The 27,880-nt window shown below is 52.3% G+C and overlaps 1 protein-coding gene across 2 annotated transcripts; it reads right to left on the bottom strand.

Annotated features, from left to right (window-relative positions):
- Positions 1-27,785, bottom strand: MVP (major vault protein). 2 transcript variants are annotated; one of them, XM_069984539.1, is made up of 17 exons: positions 27,763-27,785; positions 14,350-14,478; positions 13,488-13,683; positions 13,050-13,170; positions 12,833-12,964; positions 12,315-12,409; positions 11,283-11,519; positions 9,899-10,024; positions 9,660-9,818; positions 7,362-7,600; positions 6,918-7,115; positions 2,348-2,492; positions 2,012-2,223; positions 1,704-1,820; positions 1,495-1,621; positions 1,221-1,409; positions 1-1,139 (listed from the first exon to the last, which is right to left on the bottom strand). In XM_069984539.1, exons 2-17 carry the CDS (start codon positions 14,469-14,471, stop codon positions 1,002-1,004), a joined length of 2,553 nt encoding a protein of 850 aa, XP_069840640.1. In that variant the 5' UTR covers positions 14,472-14,478; positions 27,763-27,785; the 3' UTR covers positions 1-1,001. The 2 variants fall into 2 exon arrangements, with proteins under 2 accessions (XP_069840640.1, XP_069840639.1); XM_069984538.1 differs by lacking the exon at positions 27,763-27,785 and adding an exon at positions 16,271-16,377.
- Between the last annotated feature and the right edge of the window lie 95 nt (positions 27,786-27,880).

Genomic DNA, 27,880 nt, shown 5'->3' on the forward strand with positions numbered 1-27,880 from the left:
TGGATTTAGGTTCCTGTATTTATTGTAATATCGGCCCCACAGGAGGCTCAAGGCACAAGTCAGATACAGAGAGTAAAGTATAAAGTTCTGGATCTCCCATAAGGAACTCCAGGGGGGGGGGGGGGGGCGAGGAGTGGGCGACAATGGAGTAAGGCCACAGATAGCCCATCAGACTGCTGGAGAGCAACTACCAGCAGAACTACAGGATGGTCCATTACTCTGCTGGAGAGCAGCAGAGCATATGATGGTACATGACACTGCTGGAAAGTAACTACCAGCAGAGCATATGATGGTACATGGCACTGCTGGAAAGTAACTACCAGCAGAGCATATGATGGTACATGGCACTGCTGGAAAGTAACTACCAGCAGAGCATATGATGGTACATGGCACTGCTGGAGAGCCCGGACCAGCAGAGCATATGATGGTACATGACACTGCTGGAAAGCCCGGACCAGCAGGGCATATGATGGTACATGGCACTGCTGGAAAGCCCGGACCAGCAGAGCATATGATGGTACATGGCACTGCTGGAAAGCAACTACTAGCAGAGCATATGATGGTACATGGCACTGCTGGAAAGCCCGGACCAGCAGAGCATATGATGGTACATGACACTGCTGGAAAGCCCGGACCAGCAGAGCATATGATGGTACATGACACTGCTGGAAAGCCCGGACCAGCAGAGCATATGATGGTACATGGCACTGCTGGAAAGCAACTACCAGCAGAGCATATGATGGTACATGGCACTGCTGGAAAGTAACTATCAGCAGAGCATATGATGGTACATGGCACTGCTGGAAAGTAACTATCAGCAGAGCATATGATGGTACATGGCACTGCTGGAAAGCCCGGACCACCAGAGCATATAATGTTACATGACACAGTTGGAGGAGAGCCCAGACCAGCAGAGCCACATGAGGACATGCATTGGGGTTGGACAGGAGGGGGGCAGAGACCAGAGGTAATCAAATAACAGGGTTGGCCGGGGGTCTCCTTCACTTGTCGCCTTCCTTCGGTGGGGGTACAGTGCTGGGGAGTCCGAGGAGGCCGGTGGCCGTGCTGAAGAGGTTGATGGGAGTGGAGCCATCTGTGATGAGAGTCGACTGGATCCCCAGACCCTGCAGCAGCTTCACCTGGGAAAACAAAGGGTTAAATAGTAAAAACCACAGGCCAGACTGGTGGGCACGGTGCGGGGCACAGATGGGGTCACTCACCTGTAGCTCAGGCCCGGCCAGCGCTATGTCCCTCAGGGTGCCCGCTCCGATGGCCTCAGTCATGCCCCGGAATTTCTTGATGGCGATCTCGGACAGCTCCTGCTCCTTGGCGATCTCCAGCTTGTTCTTCTCCTGCAGGTACTTGAGCTCCTCGTTCCGGGCCTGACGCAGCCTCTGTAGCTCCGCCTCCTGCATATGAGGGATAAAGGTTTGGTCAGGAGACGACCCCAGAGGCACCCTCCATCCCCTGCACCGCTCAGCTGGCCCCACTCACCGTTTCTATGGCCAGGGCCTCGGCTCGTAGTTTGGCTTGCAGCACGGCTCCTTCACCTTCGATCTTAGCGGCTTCGGCTTTGGACTGTGCCTCGGCTTTGGCGGCTCCGGTGCTCTCTACCACAGTGCTGAGAGTGGAGAATATAGGGTTAGATGGGTTCATATATGACTACTGGGGGTCCTGTAGACCACACTAGACCCCGCTCATACCTCAATGCCTCCAGCTCCAGCAGCTCCTTACGTGCCCTCTCGGCCTCCGCCTGGTCGGTGATGCGCTGCCTCTCCAGACGTCCCTTTGCCTCTTGCTCCAGCCTTTCGGCTTCATGTCTGCAGTGCAACAGAACAGAGGTCAATATGAGCGACAAATTGCATATAACTATTGGGTGCAGTACCCCTCATCACCACCGGGTGCAGCATAGGAGATGCCTCTTCACAACAGCTCCTTTCCAATCTCCTATAATAGGTTGGAAAGTCTCAGAACTTTTCCGAACCCCCCTCACCCCCTCCTTCCCAGTCACCTGGCTGTGGCCTCCTGGGAGTTTGTGGTGATCTCGATGGCGAGCTGCACGCTCTTCTGTAAGGCGTCCCGGGTGCGCTGGTCCACAGGCTCCACTGACTGGATGTCCACACTGGTGATCACCAGGTTATTCTGAGGAAACTGGAAGGAGCTTCGGATCTTCACAGAGTCGTCAAATCCAAAGACGGCCGAACAGATGATGCGGTTGGAGTTCTGGCCGATAGAAGATACAATGGTCAGCCATGACTATAAGGTATGTAGACTCCCTGGGGCCCCTGGATCATATGTAACATTGGCCCCAGCTGAAGCAGACTGAACCTATCCCTCACGCTCTCACCTTATGGAAGTCATCAAACTGCACCGAGGCCACAGCTCCTCTGATCCGGGAGGCAATGGCCTTACAGGCGTCACCCACAAAATCCAGGACACTGAAAATCTTTGAAGCTTCCCGGGGGTCGGTCTTGTCCTTTATCTCAAAATGCCTGCGAGACACAGGGAACATGGATGTCAGACAACCTGCCGGAGTGCTGCTTTGTATCTAACTGCCCAATGACAGTTGTCTGGGCAACCACCGAGCTGTGCACCTCTACCCACCGGGACACAAGCCTCCTACCACCGAGCTGTGCACCTCTACCCACCGGGACACAAGCCTCCTACCACTGGGCTGTGCACCTCTACCCACCGGGACACAAGCCTCCTACCACCGAGCTGTGCACCTCTACCCACCGGGACACAAGCCTCCTACCACCGGGCTGTGCACCTCTACCAACCAGAACACAAGCCTCCTACCACCGGACTGTGCACCTCTACTCACCGGGACACAAGCCTCCTACCACCGGGCTGTGCACCTCAACCAACCAGAACACAAGCCTCCTACCACCGGGCTGTGCACCTCTACCCACCGGGACACAAGCCTCCTACCACTGGGCTGTGCACCTCTACCAACTAGAACACAAGCCTCCTACCACCGGACTGTGCACCTCTACCAACCAAAACACAAGCCTCCTACCACCGGACTGTGCACCTCTACCCACCGGGACACAAGCCTCCTACCACCGGGCTGTGCACCTCTACCCAACTGAACACGAGCCTCCTGCCACCGGGCTGTGCACCGCTACCCACCGGGACAAAAGCCTCCTACCACCAGGCTGTGCACCTCTACCCACCGGGACACAAGCCTCCTACCACTGGGCTGTGCACCTCAACCAACCAGAACACAAGCCTCCTACCACCGGGCTGTGCACCTCTACCCACCGGGACACAAGCCTCCTACCACTGGGCTGTGCACCTCTACCAACTAGAACACAAGCCTCCTACCACCGGACTGTGCACCTCTACCAACCAAAACACAAGCCTCCTACCACCGGGCTGTGCACCTCTACCCAACTGAACACGAGCCTCCTGCCACCGGGCTGTGCACCGCTACCCACCGGGACAAAAGCCTCCTACCACCGGGCTGTGCACCTCTACCCACCGGGACACAAGCCTCCTACCACTGGGCTGTGCACCTCTACCAACCAGAACACAAGCCTCCTACCACCGGGCTGTGCACCTCTACCCACTGGGACACAAGCCTCCTACCACCGGGCTGTGCACCGCTACCCACCGGGACACAAGCCTCCTACCACTGGGCTGTGCACCACTACCAACCAGAACACAAGCCTCCTACCACCGAGCTGTGCACCTCTACCCACCGGGACACAAGCCTCCTACCACTGGGAGACACAAACCTCCTACCACCGGGCTGTGCACCTCTACCCAACTGAACACGAGCCTCCTACCAAAAGGGCTGTGCACCGCTACCCACCGGGACACAAGCCTCCTACCACCAGGCTGTGCACCTCTACCCACCGGGACACATGCCTTCTACCACCAGGCTGTGCACCTCTACCCTCCGGGACACAAGCCTCCTACCACCGGGACACAAGCCTCCTACCACTGGGCTGTGCACCTCTACCAACCAGAACACAAGCCTCCTACCACCAGGCTGTGCACCTCTACCCTCCGGAACAGAAGCCTCCTACCACCGAGCTGTGCACCTCTACCCAACTGAACACGAGCCTCCTACCACCGAGCTGTGCACCTCTACCCACCGGGACACAAGCCTCCTACCACCGGGCTGTGCACCGCTACCCTCCGGGACACAAGCCTCCTACCACTGGGCTGTGCACCTCTACCAACCAGAACACAAGCCTCCTACCACCAGGCTGTGCACCTCTACCCACCGGGACACAAGCCTCCTACCACCGAGCTGTGCACCTCTACCCACCGGGACACAAGCCTCCTACCACCGGGCTGTGCACCTCTACCCACCGGGACACGAGCCACCTACCACCGGGCTGTGCACCCCTACCCTCCATGACACGAGCCACCTACCACCGAGCTGTGCACCTCTACCCACCGGGACACAAGCCTCCTACCACCGGGCTGTGCACCTCTACCCACCGGGACACGAGCCTCCTACCACCGGGCTGTGCACCCCTACCCTCCATGACACGAGCCACCTACCACCGGGCTGTGCACCTCTCCTCACTGGGACAAGAGCCTCCTACTACCGGGCTGTGCACCTCTACCCACCAGGGAACAAGCCTTCTAACAATGGGACACGTGCGACCATTTTAAATATTTTATATTGCCATGTTTGACACCGTAAGGACCCAAGCTATAAAGCTATATACGATTATCTATAGAGCTATAAAAAAAAAAAAAAAACTGCTTCAGAATTGCTGCATTTTGTCAATCTACCTCATACATTACATCCCCCCTACACTGCAGCCTCCTATACATTACATCCCCCCTACACTGCAGCCTCCTATACATTACATCCCCCATACACTGCAGCCCCCCTATACATTACATCCCTCCATACATGGTGCCCCCCTATACATTACATCCCCCCTATACATTACATCCCCCCTACACTGCAGCCCCCTTATACATTACATCCCCCCTACACATTACATCCCTCCATACATGGTGCCCCCCTATACATTACATCCCCCCTATACATTACATCCCCCCTACACTGCAGCCCCCCTATACATTACATCCCCCCATACATGGTGCCCCCCTATACATTACATCCCCCTACACTGCAGCCCCCCTATACATTACATCCCCCCTACACTGCAGCCCCCCTATACATTACAGCCCCCCTACACTGCAGCCCCCCTACACATTGCAGCCCCCCTACACATTACATCCCCCCTATACATTACAGCCCCCCTATACATGATATCCCCCCTACACTGCAGCTAGGCCTGTATTACCAGCTGCTGCTGCCCTAGACACTCAACCTGAAGACGCCCCATCTTTGGGGGGGGGGGGGGGGGGGGGGAGGGTGGTTTCGGCCACATGCATTTCTCTACATGTGGAAACATTGTCTGAATCGCGTTTTTCATGGCTTTTAACTGCTTAAACATAAACAAATTTCCACATACAATCAATGGTTAGATCTGTTTGCATATTGTGTGAAGTCGTGACATTTAAAACCGCCACACCAGACCTGACCAATACCACCATACTGTAACTGGATAACACTGCCATACCAGACCTGGCCAATACCACCATACTGTGACTGGATAACACCACCACACCAGACCTGACCGATACCACCATACTGTAACTGGATAACACTGCCATACCAGACCTGGCCAATACCACCATACTGTGACTGGATAACACCACCACACCAGACCTGACCGATACCACCATACTGTAACTGGATAACACTGCCATACCAGACCTGACCAATACCACCATACTGTGACTGGATAACACTGCCACACCAGACCTGGCCAATACCACCATACCGTGACTGGATAACACCGCCATACCATACCTGACCAATACCACCATACTGTGACTGGATAACACCGCCACACCAGACCTGAACAATACCACCATACTGTGACTGGATAACACCGCCATACCAGACCTGACCAATACCGCCATACTGTGACTGGATAACACCGCCATACCAGACCTGACCAATACCGCCATACTGTGACTGGATAACACTGCCATACCAGACCTGACCAATACCGCCATACTGTGACTGGATAACACTGCCATACCAGACCTGACCAATACCACCATACTGTGACTGGATAACACTGCCATACCAGACCTGACCAATACCGCCACACTGTGACTGGATAACAACACGATACCAGACCTGACCAATACCGTCATACTGTAACTGGATAACACTGCCACACCAGACCTGACCAATACCACCATACCGTGACTGGATAACACTGCCATACCAGACCTGACCAATACCGCCATACTGTGACTGGATAACACCGCCACACCAGACCTGACCAATACCGCCATACTGTGACTGGATAACACCGCCACACCAGACCTGACCAATACCGCCATACTGTGACTGGATAACACCGCCACACCAGACCTGACCAATACCACCATACTGTGACTGGATAACACCGCCACACCAGACCTGACCGATACCACCATACTGTGACTGGATAACACCGCCACACCAGACCTGACCAATACTGCCATACACGCCCACCCCCATCGAAAAGACTCCAGATTTACTGACAAGTCTGAACAGGAGGCGGGAGACTAAAAAAAATAAAAGTTGTTTCCTTCCCCCTGCAAGGTGCTGCCCCAGGCACCGGACCACGGGTGCCTAGTGGTAAATATGGCCCTGGCTGCAGCCCACCTATACATGGTGCCCCCTATACATGACAGCCACCCCTATACATGGTGCCCCCATATACACAACAGCCCCCCTTATACATGGTGCTCCCATATACACGACAGCCCCCCTTATACATGGTGCCCCCATATACACAACAGCCCCCCTTATACATGGTGCCCCCATATACACGACAGCCCCCCTATGCATGACAGACACCCCCATTCATGACACTCACCAGTTGTAGGACAGCTGAATCTGGAGTCGGGCATGATCCGCTGTCTCGATGTTGATGAGGTCGGTGCAGAAGTCGGGCCCCAGGAGCAGGCAGATGGCCTTGATGAAGTTGGAGCGTTTGGGGGTCCCTCCTGAGAGACTGAGGACTGTGAACTGCTCATCAGGGCCCAGAATCACCAGCTCGGGGCCAAACACCACCCTGTAAGACAAAGCAAGATGGTTACATATAAACCCATGAGACCACCACCACCTTTAACCTAACCCAGCAACTACATGTCCCATGATGCTTTACTCTGACATCATATAGGGGGCGTGGTCAGATCCCACCAGTGTCAGGGCCAGGAGGGGCAGCAGCATGTCACAGGCATTGTATACCACATCCTATCCTTTATACTCAGGAGATGGCAGTGATCTCAGGATCATACAGAAGATGGAGAGGGCTCACCTGGCCTTCTTCTCCCGGTAGTCGTACACTTGGACGGCCGCATTATGCGGCACTCGGTAGGTGACCACCCTGGTCTTGTCTCGTGGCGGCACCTCTTGTGATTTAGTCCCGCGGGCTGATCGGTCGGCCACGGGGTCTTTCCCAGATGCCAGGAGAGCCTCAACGTTGGGAGGAAGCTCCTTCTCCCACAGCTCCTCATCGTGGGTTAACATATAGGTGTGTCCAACAACGGCCCGCACCTGAGGGAGACATAGAATCTCATGATCCAGGCAGGAGGGATGATGGGGGTAGTGGTGTCCTAGGTTATATATATAATAATAGCCAAGACACTGAAGCTGCTACGCATGGTCCACCACTCCAGGTGCTATGAACATCCAATACGATACAAGAGACCAGCGTTTGCAGGTGAATCATGGATTGTTTATTTCATGACCCATAAAACCACAGACACATCAGCAATCTGCTCACAGAAATTGTCTATGTATCATGACTGATACATTTTCAAATGAGCTTATCGATGTCCTTGCAGCCCTTGCCCAAATAGTAGACATTACCCATCCATGCTCCAGGGCTCCTCCTGCTTCCTCCCCCGTCCCACGAGCTTCAGAGCGGCCAGTCAGAGCTTAGCCAATCTGTCTGGGACCGCCGCGGTCAGTGATTGGCTGAGCACCTGCCGCTCTGACAGGCCACTCTAATGGTGCGTTTACACAGAGAGATTCAGCTGACAGATTTTTTTAAGCCAAAGCCAGGAATGGTTTTAAAAAGAGGAGAAATCTCAGTCTTTCCTTTAGTCTGTTCCTTGTTTATAGCCTGTTCCTGGTTCTGGCATCAAAGATCTGTCAGATAAAGCTGTCTGTGTAAATGCACCATAAGGCTGCAGCACACGAGAGCGGGGAGGAAGCAGGAGCAGCCCTGGAGCGTGGATGGGTAATGTCTACTGTTTGCAGAATCGGCAGCCGCTGGCCACACATTGCTATTACATGCAGCGATGCGCGCTCTGCGCCTGATGATTTTAAGTTTGGACCTAATGAAACGATCAGCCGATGTCTCTGTTAATCAGCCGATTATCGCTCAGTGTAATGGGGCCCTTAGACACATACTAATACGGTGTGATACAGAGAAACTGCATTGGACATAGTTCTGTATAATGTTACTGATAGAGGAGCGATTCCCGATGCTGATTTAACCCATTAGGGAAGTATGTTTCAAATTGGAAAATCCAAAATGCTTCCGTCTCTTGGAGCGTACTCCTGTTATCCCCACCTCTCCGAGATGACTGTATCGACTCTCAGGGAATCAAGCTCGCCTCCATGAGCGGCAGCAAAGTGTAGGAATCTGTCAGGCGCTTCCCTAATGGGTTAAATCAGCGTCAGCTCCTCTATCAGTAACATTATACAGAACTATGTCCAATCCAGTTTCTCTGTATCACACCGTATTAGTATGTGTCTAAGGGCCCCATTACACGGAGCGATTATCGGCCAATTATCGCTCAGTGTAACAGAGACATCGGCTGATCGTTTCTTTAGGCCCAAACCTAAAACCATTGGGCACCGACCGCGCATCGCTGTATGTAATAGGACCATAAGAGTATAATTAACTCTATTATTATTGCAACCAAGTGTTTTTTATGCATTGTCTTTACTTGAGCTGAATGCTGTTTAGTACACTGTATTGTATTTTGTATTACATGTGTATCACATTACGTCCTGACGTCAGGAGGGGGGGGGGGCACGTGATGTTTAAATGGCAGCTGATGTGAGAACGTATCTGTCATGATTAAGGGTGCGGCTGCTCCAAAAACGCGTAGACAATTTCTGTGAGAAGATCGCTGATGCGTCTGTAGTTTTATGGGTCACAAAATAAACAAGCTTTGATCACTTGAAGAGGCTGGTCCCTTGTATCATATTGGAAGTCCTATGTTATATATCAAGGATGAGGAACCTTCAGCCCTCCAGCTGTTGCAAAACTACAATTCCCATCATGCCTGGAAAGCCAAAGTTTTAGCTTTGGCTGTCCAGGCATGATGGGAATTGTAGTTTTGCAACAGCTGGAGGCCCGATGTTTCCCCATCCCTGTTATATATACTGTATATGTGAGGAAAGGGTTAAATCCACAGATTGCTATGACGACAATCATAATGACCGCGTCAGCTGTCAGAACGGGTGCGGCTGGTCTCGTATTTCACATAGTGCAGTCCTTGTTCTATTCCTGGCCATGATGCTGACTGATGGACGATGCAGCTGGAGCGCAGCAGCCCAAGTCTTATTGGTTATGGATGATGGGGGTAGTCATACTGACCTTTCCTGTTTTGATGTCTCGCACGTATATTCCTTCATTTTCATCCAGAGGGATGGACTCTCTCCGCACCACAACCTCCACCTCTACTGGGGGGACATACTCCACGGGACCCCGGATCATCCAGCGGTCTCCGGGTTTTCGCTCCACATCATTCCCGTCCTGGTAGGAGACACAAGAAAGAGAAAGATAGGAGTAAGGAGGAAGATGGGTCCATGGTCATCTCCACATGTCATACTCACCTCATCCTTATCCTCCAGGGCCTGCACGGCTCTCAGGACCAGACCCTCCTCCTCAGACAGAATATACACATCCTGGATTCCTAACTCCAGACTTTCTCCAGGCAACAGGAAGAAGGACTTCTCCCCCTGCAAAAGAAGAGAGAGAGGTTAGCAGAGGTAATCACCCACTACTGAGGCCGGAGACTAAGCAAGGCTACCCAATACTGGGCTAGGCTGCCTACAGGAGAGCAGAGACTGGGCCAGGCTGCCTACGGGAGAGCAGAGACTGGGCCAGGCTGCCTACGGGAGAGCAGAGACTGGGCCAGGCTGCCTACGGGAGAGCAGAGACTGGGCCAGGCTGCCTACGGGAGAGCAGAGACTGGGCCAGGCTGCCTACGGGAGAGCAGAGACTGGGCCAGGCTGCCTACGGGAGAGCAGAGACTGGGCCAGGGTGCCTACAGGAAAGCAGAGACTGGGCCAGGGTGCCTACGGGAGAGCAGAGACTGGGCCAGGGTGCCTACGAGAGAGCAGAGACTGGGCTAAGCTGCCTACAGGACTGCAGAGACTGGGCCAGGGTGCCTACGGGAGAGCAGAGACTGGGCTAAGCTGCCTACAGGAGAGCAGAGACTGGGACAGGCTGCCTACGGGAGAGCAGAGACAGGGACAGGCTGCCTACGGGAGAGCAGAGACTGGGCTAAGCTGCCTACAGGACTGCAGAGACTGGGCCAGGGTGCCTACGGGAGAGCAGAGACTGGGCTAAGCTGCCTACAGGAGAGCAGAGACTGGGCCAGGGTGCCTACGGGAGAGCAGAAACTGGACCAGGGTGCCTACGGGAGAGCAGAGACTGGACCAGGGTGCCTACGGGAGAGCAGAAACTGGACCAGGGTGCCTACGGGAGAGCAGAAACTGGGCCAGGCTGCCTACGGGAGAGCAGAGACTGGGCCAGGCTGCCTACGGGAGAGCAGAGACTGGGCCAGGCTGCCTACGGGAGAGCAGAGACTGGGCCAGGCTGCCTACGGGAGAGCAGAGACTGGGCCAGGCTGCCTACGGGAGAGCAGAGACTGGGCCAGGCTGCCTACGGGAGAGCAGAGACTGGGCCAGGCTGCCTACGGGAGAGCAGAGACTGGGCCAGGCTGCCTACGGGAGAGCAGAGACTGGGCCAGGCTGCCTACGGGAGAGCAGAGACTGGGCCAGGCTGCCTACGGGAGAGCAGAGACTGGGCCAGGCTGCCTACGGGAGAGCAGAGACTGGGCCAGGCTGCCTACGGGAGAGCAGAGACTGCCTTTTAGGCAAAATATCAGATTTCCAATGGGAACAATCAGGGGTAGGCATTGTACATGAAGTGTATGCTGGGTCTTTGGATGATGCATTGCTGTAGGTATTATCAGTCATCTTTTGACATTACCTTCACTACTTTCCTCTGCCCGAGTTGTGGTTTCCCATCTGCCCCCACAGGGTCCAGGATGACACAATACTGCCGGCTGTTGAGCGTGGTGATGTCCACTACTCCCACCACCTCCTCGTACACATTGGGGATGTAGGCCTCCGCGTCTTCCATGGTAACCAGCCACTCCTCTCCAGTTCTCCGCAGGTTCCCCTTCTCATCGCGGTATGTTTTGGTGGCTTGGATGTGCAGAGCTTTCTAGAAGAAATAGACAATGTGCTCAATGGACCTGTGTGACTTTCAGAGCTGTCACCTCTGATATGGTCATAACACGGGCACAGTGAGGTGTCAGGTGGGTTGTGGAAAGCTTACACACATAATACATGATTCTATACATTATCTTGGGATTACTGGAGTTCATTTTTTTGCAGGATATCCATGGGCTTCAGGTTAGGGGTCATGATGGACAAGGGTCCCCCAAAAAACTTGCAGTGGTAAAGAGTACGTTATGAAATATACAGAAAGGACACAGCTGAGGTTCCCTGTATCCCTATGACTCTTATCACTCTATTCCTATTGCTTTATTGTAGTAGATAAGGTCACATTCCTACTGGGTAGCCGGAAAGGGCAAGGCACCTCCGGCCCCGGTACAGAGCTGTCACATGACGTAGCAACAGATGACCTTTACACTTATGTCTGATGACTTCCTTTTTTTTACAAAAAAATATTTTTTATGGTTTAGAATAAAAATTACATGGTGTACAATTAGGGTCTGTTCACACTAAGTAGAACAGGCGGAATTCCACCTGGAGCCCCCGCAGTGTGTCAACGCGATGCATCACGTGCTTCCGCTCAAAGAATTGACATGAGCAGAGAGCGGTGGAGAGGGGAGAGCGAGGCATTCTGCCTTTTTTACCCTTAGTCTGGTGAAAGTTGATGGCACAGCTAAGAAGGTCTGAGGGATACAGGGGTCCAATGCTGAACCACAGCTAGTACAAAGCAGCAATCATGGGCCTACAGGAAAATGTGGAGTTGGATAGTGTCGCTTTTTACCTTTTCTGTAAGGACGTAAGCATCCACAACGTCCACAACCTCTTCATATACACCCGGAAGATATGCCCCAACCTTCTTGACCAGCCATTCCTCCCCTATAAGATAGAAAGAAGTAGTCAGTGAGATATGGAGTGGAGGAATCACAAAGAAGGATGAGATCAGTGACCTTTCATACAAAAACTGACCTACTGGCCCATTATACATAGACTGGCCTCCGCCCCATTATACATAGACTGGCCACTCCACACTCCCCCTCCATACATAGACCGGCCACTCCACACTCCCCCTCCATACATAGATTGGTTACTGCATACTCCCCCTCTATACACAGATTGGCCACTGCACACACACACCCTCTATACATACACTGCTCACTGCATACTCCCCCCTCTATACACAGACAGGTCACTGCATACTTCCCCTCTATACACAGATTGGCCACTGCACACTCCCCCTCCATACATAGACTGGCCACTGTACTCTATCCCATTACTCAAATAGGACTCTTGCATACTGACCAGTGACTCTGGCATGGTCCTCTCGGTCCTGACACTCTTTGCGGGCCCGCAGGCGGATGGCCTGGTTGTGTCGGATCACTGTTGCTTGGATGGTCTGTACCACTTCCACCTCCTTCCTGGGGATGTAGGTGCCTATATGGAGGCAACATGCTACAGCTTAGGGCCACCTTATTAAAAGGACCGCATTCACAATATTGATATTTACACAAGATCCTACCTGGACCCTCAAAGAGCCACTCGTCACCAGCCACAAACTTCTCATTGTCATCCTCAAAGTCCAGTAGAGCTTTCAGGTGCAGGGCGGTGTTGGCAAGAACCACGGTCAGCGGGGTGATATTCTGCGCCCAGAGGGAAGACGTTAAACCTATTGCTAAATATTTACAGGTAAAAAGAATAAGCAGTCACTGAGGGGGATCTCACTGCTGGGCCCCCCAGGACTGATGGAATGGGAGTTGTAGTTGTAGTCATGGAAATCGGGGCTCCACCTGTCAACAAGTGACTAATAACTCAGCAGAGCCAAAAATGATCACATGACCTCTCTGCAGCCCTACCAAACAGAAAGTGTCCAGTTTCTGTGGAGTCAAGGGGCGGGACTTGCTTCTGATTGGCTTCAAGGAGCCATTTAGAGGGGCAATTGTGTCCAGTATATATTTACCTGCTGAAGCTCCTCCCCTGGGTAGAGAGGGAATGGATCCTGGGCCAGTCGGATCTCCTGATCTCCATGTCGCAGCTTGGCCTGTCCAACATCATCAAACTCAGCATTGAGCCCGGTGTCCCGCAGCACTGGATTCTGAATTATGCAGTAGTGACGGGGAGGGACCATGACCATACGGACCGGGTGAAAGAGAACCCTGCAGACCATCGCAACATTATGTCATACACAATGTACAAAACCAGGGAAAGAGAAGGAGGCTCCCCCCACAACAACAAGAATCTGTGCCATGATGGGAATATATATATATATATATATATATATATATATATATATATATATATATATATATATAATGGGATTTCTTTAATGCTGTCCCAGAGGTGACTGGAGCTGCCCTTTAAATCCATAAATATATCACAATATGAAAACATCAGCTGGTATGTGACGTAGATCATAACCTCAAACCCTCCCCGGATCACAACCACATCCCCCACCCTCCCTGGATCACAACCCCTCTCACCCAACCCCAACCCAGATCACAACCCAACATTGCCCCTGGTCACAACCTCATCCCCAACCCCCTGGATCACAACCCCTCACCCTGGCTCATAACCTCGTCCCCAGATCACAACCCCTCACCCCGGATCAGACCCTCCCCCCTACACTGAAGCTCAACCCCTTACTCCAGAACACAAACCCTCATCTCAGATCATAACCTGGGCCGAATTAAGGTCGGTAGAGGTTACAGGCAGCAATTTGGCTTCTCCCCAGTCTTTCCCATCACTGGTAACCTGCTTCCAGGCTGGTGGAGGCCACAGGTGCCGTCCCTTAATTCCCCCCCCCCCCCCAGTGTGGTCCTCACCTCTCATTGTCCTGCCGGATGTAGGTCTTGGGTCCGGTCACCACGCGGGAGATGTTACTGTTCTGGTCCAACACATGGATGTAGTGATAGGGGGGGATACGGATGATGGATTCCTCAGTCATTCTTAGGCTGGAGAGAACACAGCTCTATCATTATCATTATTCCTCCACATACAGGACACCTAAACTACACAGGAATCTAGTACAAGAGCGCTATGGAAGTCCTTCCTTCCTGCTGCGGTTAGGCTATACAACCAACACCAACCTAAGCACAGATCACCCCATACAGAGAAGTGAAAGATTCTAAGGTTTTTACTGCATCTTTTCACCTTTTTTTTCCCCTACTTTAACCATAATGCCTTTACTTTACCCTTTAGCTTTTTGTATGTGTAATATCTATGCTGCTGTAACACACTGAATGGTGGGACTATTTAAGGATTATCTTACATAACCAGGATAGCTGTCCAGGCATGATGGGAGTTGTAGTTGTGCCGCAGCTGGAGGGGGGGGCAATGCTCTATACATTATACAGCCCCTGCTCTATACATTATTACATGACAATTCACTATAGTCTTAGGGTACTATTACACCAAGCGATTTTTCAATGATAAACGATGTCAAGCGACCGCTATGGTGAACGACCTGAAATCGTTCGCCCAATTACACGGAATAATGATCGTTACTTATAATCGTTCTTGCGGTCGTTTTGTCTTTGCTATTGCGTTAGTCACTACTGCGAACGACCGAACAACGTCTTATTACATGCAAACTAACAATAAAAATAGGGCCAAATCAATTTCTCGTTGATCGTTTAATCGTTGTCTGCTATTACACTAAACGATAATCGTCGTGTGTTATAGGGCCCTTACTCCCACTGTTCCCTTCTCACCACCTAATATCCTCTTAGGGTGGTATTACACGGAACGATTATCGTTCGAAAAATCGTTAAATCGTTCGGATTTGAACGATAATTATTTCGTGTAATAGAAGGCAACGGTTAAACGACCAACGAGAAATCGTTGATCGTTTAATAGGATCCGGACCTATTTTTATCGTTTGATCGTTCGCACATCGTTCGGTGGAATAAGAATTCACAGCTGAAAAGTACGCAATAGCGACGACTAAACGACCGCAAGAACGATCATAAATAACGATCATCGTTTCGTGTACTTGGGCGAACGATTTCGGGTCGTTTGCCTTAGCGGTCGTTTAAGATCGTTTATCGTTAGTCGTCGGAAAATTGCTTGGTGTAATAGTACCCTTAGTCTTCTATCAGGTGTTTACAGGACTTAAGTGTCACCCCAGGGTCACACTCCTGCCTGACCTGACAACCGGCTGGCACAGCTCCAAACAAATCAGGCCACACCCAGCCGGTATCCTGTGTGTATTCAGAATGAAATTCACCCTGGGCGCCGTATACCTCCACACCTGTCGTCAGGCTGTGTGCAGAGCTACGCTGTAATACCGCACCCCAACAGAGCACAGAAGTGGCGCTGTTTCTGGAAGTTAACGACTATGATTCTCTATTCTTAGATAACCCCTTTACAGTATAGGAATCCCCATGTGTAATGTACGGCCTCATCAGGACTGTGAGGGACTTTTCTCCATTGCATAAAAAAATAAAAAAGTAAAGCTGCCCGACTTCTCTTCTCTACATAAACAGGAAATCCATGTGAATGTGCGGAGTTAATCCCTACGGGGGGGAAAGGTAGATCACCTCCCTACACCAGTGATCGCTGGACGCTGCACCAAAGACAACTCTACCTGCACTGCAGAACACACACAACCCCACTATACAGCAGAGTTGAGCCCGCGCAGCCCTCCTCCACCACTCCCCATGCTAACTACATTTCCAGGAAGCGTATTCCTGGCCCTGCTCCCCACCAGGGGTCCCTAGTATGTCCCCAGTATGTCCCAGTTACCTTCCCAGTACACCCAGCAGCACGGCAGATCAGATGAGGAAGTGGCAGGGCAGAGGGGAGAGGACGGCAGCAGCCACTCCTTATATTAACTCCTCACGGCTCAGGCTGATGTCATCACCTGTCATGTATCTGGGTGGAGCGGCCATTATACAGCAGTACACAAGGGGTTAACCTTCTGTAGTTAGGTTACTGGCAGTGACGCGGGGGTTTTCTCTCTTTGAGGTCATTGGGCGATTCTTGTTTTTAGTGGCTGACCAGATGCAGGGATTCGCTGTGGATTAGTGATGCAGATTCAGCACTTTAAAGTAGGATACGAGGGGGCGGGGTTATAGGAGATTATCGCGCGCCACGGACCAACATTATGGAATCCCCCTTTAAATATTTCCCAAAACTACAACAGAGGCGTAGGTTTTGTGGAGGATGAGTGGCGGGTAATTCCTAGGCCTGGCGGCTGGTCAGGCAGGACGGATACACTGCAGGCGGTACACCTGGATTGTGCGGGAAATCTGCAGCGTAATGTGAATGAGGTTTAACAACATCTGCTGATTATTGGAGAATCCGCACGGTACAGCAGAGTCGAGCGTGTGTGTGTGGAATAGTGAGGGCTCAACGTCCCCCAGCGTCATGTGGGGGCTGTATGCCGGGGTTCTTTAACCCTTTACAGGCTCCGATTCTGAAGCAGTCACATGGAAAGGTTTGTTACACCTAAGGCGATGTTCACACAACATCAAAAAAATAGGAAAGGCGTCCGATTTTTCTATTTAAAAACACGGAATGACGGACGCAGTGTATAAAAGGTAGGACGTTATCTGCGCGGACGGCATAATGATCATGACAATTATTTTCGGGTGTCTTTTGCAAACAACGGACTTTTTTTTTTTTAGTTGTTCACAGTTTTTTTTTTACCGTCCTTTCTCCGTTTTTACCATTAAATTCAATAAAGTTTTCGATTAAAAACAAAGCGCGATCAGTCCACCTGAGCTAGAATAATGGACCAGCGGACGTCACTGCACTGACAGGCGGCCAATCCTCGGACGTCTTTTTAAAAATTATAAATGGACAAGAAAAAACGTTGTGTGAACATAGCCATAAGATGAAAACCTGCAGGGGCCTGGTCCTATTCACACAGCTGAGGGTTTGTTACAGTGTATCAGTGCAGGCAATACCGCTGCTGTGCGCAACCCCCGGACGTGGGATATGACACATGAGCAGATAGATCTGGTATCATGTCCATGTGATACACTGTAACAGACACTCAGCTGTGGGACTCATGTAAGGATATGAAGGCTGGCACAGCGTATGATGCTGGGAGTGATAGTCCCACAGTCCCTGCCAGCGCTGTTGTGTGTTCATTGTGGGATGGTCAGGGCGCGGCACCAGCCTCCGTTATTCTGGGGATTATCAAGGTGAGTGCGGCCCCCAGGTGAGGCGGAGCCGGTTCTGCCACATATCAGGTGCAGGTGGAGATTGGAAAGACAAAGGTCGCTCATCCCTCCAGGACGTCGCGGATAATGCCGCACCGCAGATCCGGGGAGGGGCCAGTGTAATATATATATATATATATATATATATATATATATATATATATATATATATATATAGTACTACAGGATCATATACAAGGAAGATATTAACCCCTTCTAGGCCAGAAGCTTCTACAAACACATAATACAGCGATATCTAGTGGTCATCTTTAAATACTACTTTGACTGCAACGAGACCACAAAAAGTACAGACTTTTACGAAGGGTGTGAACAGCAATAACACCTCTAGTGGGAAACCACACTTATACCAAGTGCCAGTGAAGCTGAGTATTGTGTGTGGCCTTCACGTGCCTGTATGACCTCCCTACAAGGCCCGGGCATTCTCCTGATGAAGTGTCTGTATGACCTCCCTACAAGGCCCGGGCATGCCCCTGATGAGGTGTCTGTATGACCTCCCTACAAGGCCCGGGCATGCTCCTGATGAGGTGGCTGTATAACCTCCCTACAAGGCCCGGGCATGCTCCTGATGAGGTGTATGACCTCCCTACAAGGCCCGGGCATGCTCCTGATGAGGTGGCTGTATAACCTCCCTACAAGGCCCGGGCATGCTCCTGATGAGGTGTATGACCTCCCTACAAGGCCGGGGCATGCTCCTGATGAGGTGTATGACCTCCCTACAAGGCCCGGGCATGCTCCTGATGAGGTGTATGACCTCCCTACAAGGCCCGGGCATGCTCCTGATGAGGTGTATGACCTCCCTACAAGGCCCGGGCATGCTCCTGATGAGGTGTATGACCTCCCTACAAGGCCCGGGCATGCTCCTGATGAGGTGTCTGTATGACCTCCCTACAAGGCCCGGGCATGCTCCTGATGAGGTGTCTGTATGACCTCCCTACAAGGCCCGGGCATGCTCCTGATGAGGTGGCTGTATGACCTCCCTACAAGGCCCGGGCATGCTCCTGATGAGGTGTCTGTATGACCTCCCTACAAGGCCCGGGCATGCTCCTGATGAGGTGCCTGTATGACCTCCCTACAAGGCCCGGGCATGCTCCTGATGAGGTGCCTGTATGACCTCCTTACAAGGCCCGGGCATGCTCCTGATGAGGTGTCTGTATGACCTCCCTATATGCCCCGGGCATGCTCCTGATGAGGTGGCTGTATGACCTCCCTACAAGGCCCGGGCATGCTCCTGATGAGGTGGCTGTATGACCTCCCTACAAGGCCCGGGCATGCTCCTGATGAGGTGGCTGTATGACCTCCCTACAAGGCCCGGGCATGCTCCTGATGAGGTGGCTGTATGACCTCCCTACAAGGCCCGGGCATGCTCCTGATGAGGTGGCTGTATGACCTCCCTACAAGGCCCGGGCATGCTCCTGATGAGGTGTCTGTATGACCTCCCTACAAGGCCCGGGCATGCTCCTGATGAGGTGTATGACCTCCCTACAAGGCCCGGGCATGCTCCTGATGAGGTGTCTGTATGACCTCCCTACAAGGCCCGGGCATGCTCCTGATAAGGTGTCTGTATGACCTCCCTACAAGGCCAGGGCATGCTCCTGATGAGGTGTCTGTATGACCTCCCTATATGGCCCGGGCATGCTCCTGATGAGGTGTCTGTATGACCTCCCTACAAGGCCCGGGCATGCTCCTGATGAGGTGCCTGTATGACCTCCCTACAAGGCCCAGGCATGCTCCCGATGAGGGATGAGGTGGCTATATGACCTCCCTACAAGGCCCGGGCATGCTCCCGATGAGGTGTCTGTATGACCTCCCTACAAGGCCCGGGCATGCTCCTGATGAGGTGTCTGTATGACCTCCCTATATGGCCCGGGCATGCTCCTGATGAGGTGTATGACCTCCCTACAAGGCCCGGGCATGCCCCTGATGAGGTGTCTGTATGACCTCCCTACACCGCCCGGGCATGCTCCTGATGAGGTGCCTGTATGACCTCCCTACAAGGCCCGGGCATGCTCCTGATGAGGGGTCTGTATGACCTCCCTACAAGGCCCGGGCATGTTCCTGATGAGGTGTCTGATCTCCTCCCAGACCTGGACTAAAGCAGCTGCCAACTCCTGGACAGTCTGTGTGAGACATGATGGAGGAGAAATGTCCCAGATGTGCTCAATGGGATTCAGGTCTGGGGAACAGGCGGCCAGTCCATAGCTTCACTGCCTCCATCTTGTAGGAACTGCTGACACACTCCAGCCACATAAGGTCCAGCATTGTCCTGCATTAGGAGGAACCCCAACCGCACCAGCATATGGTCTCACAGGGGCTCTGAGGGTCTCATCTCGGTACCTAATGGCAGTCAGGCGACCTCTGGCAGCACATGGAGGGCTGTGTGGCCCCCCACACCATTACTTACCCACTGCCAAACCGCTCATGCTGAAGGACGTTACAGGCAGCAGATCACTCTCCACCGTGTCTCCAGACTCTGTCACATGTGCCACAGCTCGCATTGATGTGCCTGGATAAGCTGCACTACCTGAGCCACTTGTGTGGGTTGTAGAGTCCGTCTCATGCTACCACTAGTGCTACAACCAACATTCAAAAGTCACCAAAACATCAGCCAGAAATCATAGGTAGTGAGAAGTGGTCTGTGCTCCCCACCTGCAGAGCCCTCCTTTGCCAATAATTTCCACCTGTTGTCTATTCCATTTGCACAGCAGCAGCAGGTGACATTGTTTGTCAGTCAGTGCTGCTTCCTAAGGGCCCTTTTACACAGAAAGATTATCTGACACAGATTATCTGCCAAAGATTTGAAGCCAAAGCCAGGAATAGACTATAAACAGAGAGCAGGTAATAAAGGAAAGCCTGAGAGTTCTCCTTTTTTCAAATCCATTCCTGGTTTTGGCTTCAAATCTTTGGCAGATAATCTTTCTGTGTAAAAGGGCCCTAAGTGGACAATTTGGGTTCATAGAAGTTTGATTCAGGTGGATTCGCAGCAAACTCCGCTGCGGATCCAGTGTCAATGCAACAGCTCCCCACAATGGCAAAACATCAGCACGGTCAGGTGATGTGGAGGGAGACTGAGGTTGATTCACACAGCTGAGGGGCCAGGATACGGTCACACAGCTGAGGGGTCGGTGCAGTGGGTCAGGATATGGTCACACAGCTGAGGGGTCGGTGCAGTGGGTCAGGATATGGTCACACAGCTGAGGGGTCGGTGCAGTGGGTCAGGATATGGTCACACAGCTGAGGGGTCGGTGCAGTGGGTCAGGATATGGTCACACAGCTGAGGGGTCGGTGCAGTGGGTCAGGATATGGTCACACAGCTGAGGGGTCGGTGCAGTGTGTCAGGATATGGTCACACAGCTGAGGGGTCGGTGCAGTGTGTCAGGATATGGTCACACAGCTGAGGGGTCGGTGCAGTGGGTCAGGATATGGTCACACAGCTGAGGGGTCGGTGCAGTGGGTCAGGATACGGTCAGACAGCTGAGGGGTCGGTACAGTGTGTCAGGATATGGTCACACAGCTGAGGGGTCGGTGCAGTGTGTCAGGATACGGTCACACAGCTGAGGGGTCGGTGCAGTGTGTCAGGATATGGTCACACAGCTGAGGGGTCGGTGCAGTGTGTCAGGATATGGTCACACAGCTGAGGGGTCGGTGCAGTGGGTCAGGATACAGTCACACAGCTGAGGGGTCAGTGCAGTGGGTCAGGATACGGTCAGACAGCTGAGGGGTCGGTACAGTGTGTCAGGATACGGTCACACAGCTGAGGGGTCGGTGCAGTGTGTCAGGATATGGTCACGCTGGTATAATGGCTCCTCACAATCGCTGTCCCTCTGGTTTCCATGGTGACAGCTCTTGCCCCTAACAACCAATCACAGCGCAGCTTTCATTTCAAATCCTTCATTTGGAGATATAAAAGCTGTGCTGTGATTGGTTGCTGGGGTGACCGCACTGACACACGGCTGTGTACACTCCTGTTGCTAGGCCGGGGTGTCACGTGCTGCGGTTCCCATCCCCCCGGCAGCACACACAGCATTGTCACTATTACTATATCCTCTATGAGGAGAGGCCTCACCTGCAGAGTCACTGATCACCCGGACAGGTGCGAGCGTTACCTGACAGATAAAGGAGCGCCGCAGCCAATCACAGCCCGGCCCCGCCCCCCAGAGACTGACATCATATACAGGGGTCACACCTACTGCTGTTTGCGACCTGCCTGCTGATGTATCCAAGCTAACCAGGTGTGATACTCCCTGCTGATGTACCTGAGCTAACCAGGTGTGATACTCCCTGCTGATGTATCTGAGCTAACCAGTTGTGATACTGCCTGCTGATGTATCCAAGCCTACCAGTTGTGATACTCCCTGCTGATGTATCTGAGCTAACCAGGTGTGATACTGCCTGCTGATGTACCTGAGCTAACCAGGTGTGATACTGCCTGCTGATGTATCCAAGTTAACCAGGTGTGATGCTCCCTGCTGATGTATCCAAGCCTACCAGGTGTGATACTCCCTGCTGATGTATCTGAGCTAACCAGGTGTGATACTGCCTGCTGATGTACCTGAGCTAACCAGGTGTGATACTCTCTGCTGATGTATCTGAGCTAACCAGGTGTGATACTCCCTGCTGATGTATCCAAGCTAACCAGGTGTGATACTCCCTGCTAATGTATCCAAGCTAACCAGGTGTGATACTGCCTGCTGATGTATCTGAACTAACCAGGTGTGATACTCCCTGCTGATGTATCCAAGCCTACCAGGTGTGATACTGTCTGCTGATGTATCCAAGCCTACCAGGTGTGATACTGCCTGCTGATGTATCTGAGCTAACCAGGTGTGATACTTCCTGCTGATGTATCCAAGCTAACCAGATGTGATACTCCCTGCTGATGTATCCAAGCTAACCAGGCGGGATACTGCCTGCTGATGTATCCAAGCCTAGCAGGTGTGATACGGTCTGCTGATGTATCTAAGCTAACCAGGTGTGATACTGCCTGCTGATGTATCCAAGCCTACCAGGTGTGATACTGCCTGCTGATGTATCCAAGCCTACCAGGTGTGATACTGCCTGCTGATGTATCCAAGTTAACCAGGTGTGATACTGCCTGCTGATGTATCCAAGCCTACCAGGTGTGATACTGCCTGCTAATGTATCTGAGCTAACCAGGTGTGATACTGCCTGCTGATGCATCCGAGCTAACCAGGTGTGATACTGCCTGCTGATGTATCCAAGCTAACCAGGTGTGATATTGCCTGCTGATGTATCTGAGCTAACAGGGTGTGATACTGCCTGCTAATGTATCCAAGCTAACCAGGTGTGATACTCCCTGCTGATGTATCTGAGCTAACCAGGTGTGATACTGCCTGCTGATGTATCCAAGCTAACCAGGTGTGATACTCCCTGCTGATGTATCTGAGCTAACAGGGTGTGATACTGCCTGCTGATGTATCCAAGCCTACCAGGTGTGATACTGCCTGCTGATGTATCTGAGCTAACCAGGTGTGATACTGCCTGCTGATGTATCCAAGCTAACCAGGTGTGATACTCCCTGTTGATGTATCCAAGCTAACCAGGTGTGATACTGCCTGCTGATGTATCCGAGCTAACCAGGTGTGATACTGCCTGCTGATGTATCCAAGCTAACCATGTGTGATACTGCCTGCTGAGCTGATGTATCTAAGCCCATCACATATGATGCTGCCTGGTGAGCTGATGTATCCAAGCCTGTCATGGTGTGATACAGTTTGCCGAACTGCTGTATCTAATCATAGCATGTCATAATGTCTGATGAGCTGCTGTATCTAAGTCTATCATGTGCGATACTGCCTGCTGAGCTGATGTATCTAAGCCTATATAATGCCTTATGAGCCTGTGTATCTGAGCCAGCCGAGTTCTGTGGCCATGCTTATAATGTAAGATACTGTCTGGCCAGCTGTGTATCTAAGCTTATGACATGTGATACAGTCTCTCCTGTCGCAGTGCACAGGAGCCGCACTCACCCTCAGTGTATGGAACATACAGGAGCCGCACTCACCCTCAGTATAGGGGACACACAGGAGCCGCACTCACCCTCAGTATAGGGGACACACAGGAGCCGCACTCACCCTCACTATATGGAACATACAGTAGCAGCACTCACCCTCAGTATAGGAAGTACACACAGGAGCCGCACTCACCCTCAGTATAGGGGGCACACAGAAGCCGCACTCACCCTCACTATATGGAACATACAGGAGCCGCACTCACCCTCAGTATATGGAACATACAGGAGCCGCACTCACCCTCAGTATATGGAACATACAGGAGCCGCACTCACCCTCAGTATAGGGGGCACACAGGAGCCGCACTCACCCTCAGTATATGGAACATACAGGAGCCGCACTCACCCTCAGTATATGGAACATACAGGAGCCGCACTCACCCTCAGTATATGGAACATACAGGAGCCGCACTCACCCTCAGTATAGGGGGCACACAGGAGCCGCACTCACCCTCAGTATATGGAACATACAGGAGCCGCACTCACCCTCACTATATGGAACATACAGGAGCCGCACTCACCCTCAGTATAGGGGGCACACAGGTGCCGCACTCACCCTCAGTATATGGAACATACAGGAGCCGCACTCACCCTCACTATATGGAACATACAGGAGCCGCACTCACCCTCAGTATAGGGGGCACACAGGTGCCGCACTCACCCTCAGTATATGGAACATACAGGAGCCGCACTCACCCTCAGTATATGGAACATACAGGAGCCGCACTCACCCTCAGTATATGGAACATACAGGAGCCGCACTCACCCTCAGTATATGGAACATACAGGAGCCGCACTCACCCTCAGTATAGGGGGCACACAGGAGCCGCACTCACCCTCAGTATATGGAACATACAGGAGCCGCACTCACCCTCAGTATATGGAACATACAGGAGCCGCACTCACCCTCAGTATATGGAACATACAGGAGCCGCACTCACCCTCAGTATAGGGGGCGCACAGGAGCCGCACTCACCTGCAGCTTCACTCTGGAGTCTCTACTTTCTCCTTATCAGTCACTTGTAATTATTGCTGAGAGTTTAACCCTTACATCAGTAACCTGTGCAGGCAATGTAAAGGTTAAACCTTAATCTCTTTGCTGCAATAAGTGTCTGACGAGGAGAAACTGAAGGAGCCAGAGAAGTGATATTCATAGTATAGGGCCCATATTGCTATAGCATATATATTAGTAAGGACCTTTTACATGCCCCAGATGCAGTCATGTACAACCAGGCTGCTGTATGGTTCGTACAGCCATGTAAATACATTACTATCGGCTGCATATTCCCTGTATACACAGAGAGATGTGCAACCGATAATAATTTATACAACTACTCAAAAGATCAGCAAACAACTGATACAACTCCCATCATTTACTGACAGGCCACAGCCCTCAGAATATGCTGCGAATGAAGAGAGACCTCAAGGTGTTGTCCCCTCACAAACTTCAACTCCCAGCATGCCCTGAGAGATTCATAAGTGTAGGGCATTCTGAGAGTTGTAGTTATTCACAAGGGAGCTGTGGTCACAGATACATCACTCCAGGATGGGAGGGGGTGACCTGTCTCCTCTTACTGGTTCCGGCTATGTTCACACAACGTATGTTTTCGTAAAAGTACAGCCGTTGTTGCTATCGGCAACAATGGCTGTACTTTGTACGAAAACTTTGCTTTCCATGGGATCCCGGCCGGAGTGTATACACATAGAGGGAGATTTATCAAACATGGTGTAAAGTGAGACTGGCTCAGTTGCCCCTAGCAACCAATCAGATTCCACCTTTCATTTTCCAAAGAGTCTGTGAGGAATGAAAGGTGGAATCTGATTGGTTGCTAGGGGCAACAGAGACAGTTCCACTTTACACCATGTTTGATAAATCTCCCCCATAGCATACGCTCCGGCCAGGACCCCTCGCAGGGCCGCAAAGAACTGACATGTCAGTTTCCTGCAACCGCTATTCAGTGAATTGCGGCCGCAGAAACCCATGTCAGTGCACACTATGGAGCGAGCCGCTTGCCTCATAGTGAGCTATGGGGAGTTCTGATGCGGGCGCGCACTGATGCGCCCGCATCAGAACTTTGCGGCAGGAAAGATCATCTGGGATAATCTTTGCACAGACTGGCCACTCCATGACCCGGCCGGGTCACGGAACGGCCGGTCTCTTACGCCATGTGAACATGGCCTCCTTCTGTAAGTGTCCCCCAGAATCAGCCCTCCCAGGAATCCAGGACACATGTTCCAGATAGGGGCGCTCTGCAGTCTAGGTCCCCCCCTGGACCTCACACCTCACTCAGCATGCCCCCATATTGACAAAAGCTGATTGAGGTCCAGGGGGGGGGGGGCTTTTTTTTCAGATTCGCCCTGTTGCCAAAATGGCCTAGAAACTGCCCTGAACATACAGGAGCCGCACTCACCCTCAGTATATGGAACATACAGGAGCCGCACTCACCCTCACTATATGGAACATACAGGAGCCGCACTCACCCTCAGTATAGGGGGCGTACAGGAGCCGCACTCACCCTCAGTATAGGGCACACAGGAGCCGCACTCACCCTCAGTATATGGAACATACAGGAGCCGCACTCACCCTCACTATATGGAACATACAGGAGCCGCACTCACCCTCACTATATGGAACATACAGGAGCCGCACTCACCCTCACTATATGGAACATACAGGAGCCGCACTCACCCTCACTATATGGAACATACAGGAGCCGCACTCACCCTCAGTATAGGGGGCACACAGGAGCCGCACTCACCCTCAGTATAGGGGGCGTACAGGAGCATCACTCACCCTCAGTATAGGGGGCACACAGGAGCCGCACTCACCCTCAGTATAGGGGGCACACAGGAGCCGCACTCACCCTCAGTATATGGAACATACAGGAGCCGCACTCACCCTCAGTATATGGAACATACAGGAGCCGCACTCACCCTCAGTATATGGAACATACAGGAGCCGCACTCACCCTCAGTATAGGGGGCACACAGGAGCCGCACTCACCCTCAGTATATGGAACATACAGGAGCCGCACTCACCCTCAGTATATGGAACATACAGGAGCCGCACTCACCCTCAGTATAGGGGGCACACAGGAGCCGCACTCACCCTCAGTATAGGGGGCGTACAGGAGCCGCACTCACCCTCACTATATGGAACATACAGGAGCCGCACTCACCCTCAGTATATGGAACATACAGGAGCCGCACTCACCCTCAGTATATGGAACATACAGGAGCCGCACTCACCCTCACTATATGGAACATACAGGAGCCGCACTCACCCTCAGTATATGGAACATACAGGAGCCGCACTCACCCTCAGTATATGGAACATACAGGAGCCGCACTCACCCTCAGTATAGGGGGCACACAGGAGCCGCACTCACCCTCAGTATATGGAACATACAGGAGCCGCACTCACCCTCAGTATAGGGGGCACACAGGAGCCGCACTCACCCTCAGTATATGGAACATACAGGAGCCGCACTCACCCTCACTATATGGAACATACAGGAGCCGCACTCACCCTCAGTATAGGGGGCACACAGGAGCCGCACTCACCCTCAGTATATGGAACATACAGGAGCCGCACTCACCCTCACTATATGGAACATACAGGAGCCGCACTCACCCTCAGTATATGGAACATACAGGAGCCGCACTCACCCTCACTATATGGAACATACAGGAGCCGCACTCACCCTCACTATATGGAACATACAGGAGCCGCACTCACCCTCACTATATGGAACATACAGGAGCCGCACTCACCCTCAGTATATGGAACATACAGGAGCCGCACTCACCCTCACTATATGGAACATACAGGAGCCGCACTCACCCTCACTATATGGAACATACAGGAGCCGCACTCACCCTCACTATATGGAACATACAGGAGCCGCACTCACCCTCACTATATGGAACATACAGGAGCCGCACTCACCCTCAGTATATGGAACATACAGGAGCCGCACTCACCCTCACTATATGGAACATACAGGAGCCGCACTCACCCTCTGTGTCTCCTCTCATGTGGCTCCTGGTACTGAGGAGATTCTGCAGCGACTCATCCCGGAAGTGTCCAGGATCGGGGCTTGTCTGCCCTCTAGTGGAGCGCTGCGGTACTGCCCG

This window comes from Dendropsophus ebraccatus, chromosome 9, assembly GCF_027789765.1.
Source record: "Dendropsophus ebraccatus isolate aDenEbr1 chromosome 9, aDenEbr1.pat, whole genome shotgun sequence".
Taxonomy (NCBI): domain Eukaryota; kingdom Metazoa; phylum Chordata; class Amphibia; order Anura; family Hylidae; genus Dendropsophus; species Dendropsophus ebraccatus.

What these genes read in the sequence shown, in the direction of transcription:
- MVP (XM_069984539.1), bottom strand. Translation starts at nt 14,471, where the DNA reads ATGACTGAGGAATCCATCATCCGTATCCCCCCCTATCACTACATCCAT. An exon ending in TACCGGGAGAAGAAGGCCAG is followed by an intron (nt 7,116 to 7,361) that starts GTGAGCCCTCTC and finishes TTTGTCTTACAG; the next exon opens with GGTGGTGTTTGGCCCCGAGC. An exon ending in TGGCCGGGCCTGAGCTACAG is followed by an intron (nt 1,140 to 1,220) that starts GTGAGTGACCCC and finishes TTGTTTTCCCAG; the next exon opens with GTGAAGCTGCTGCAGGGTCT.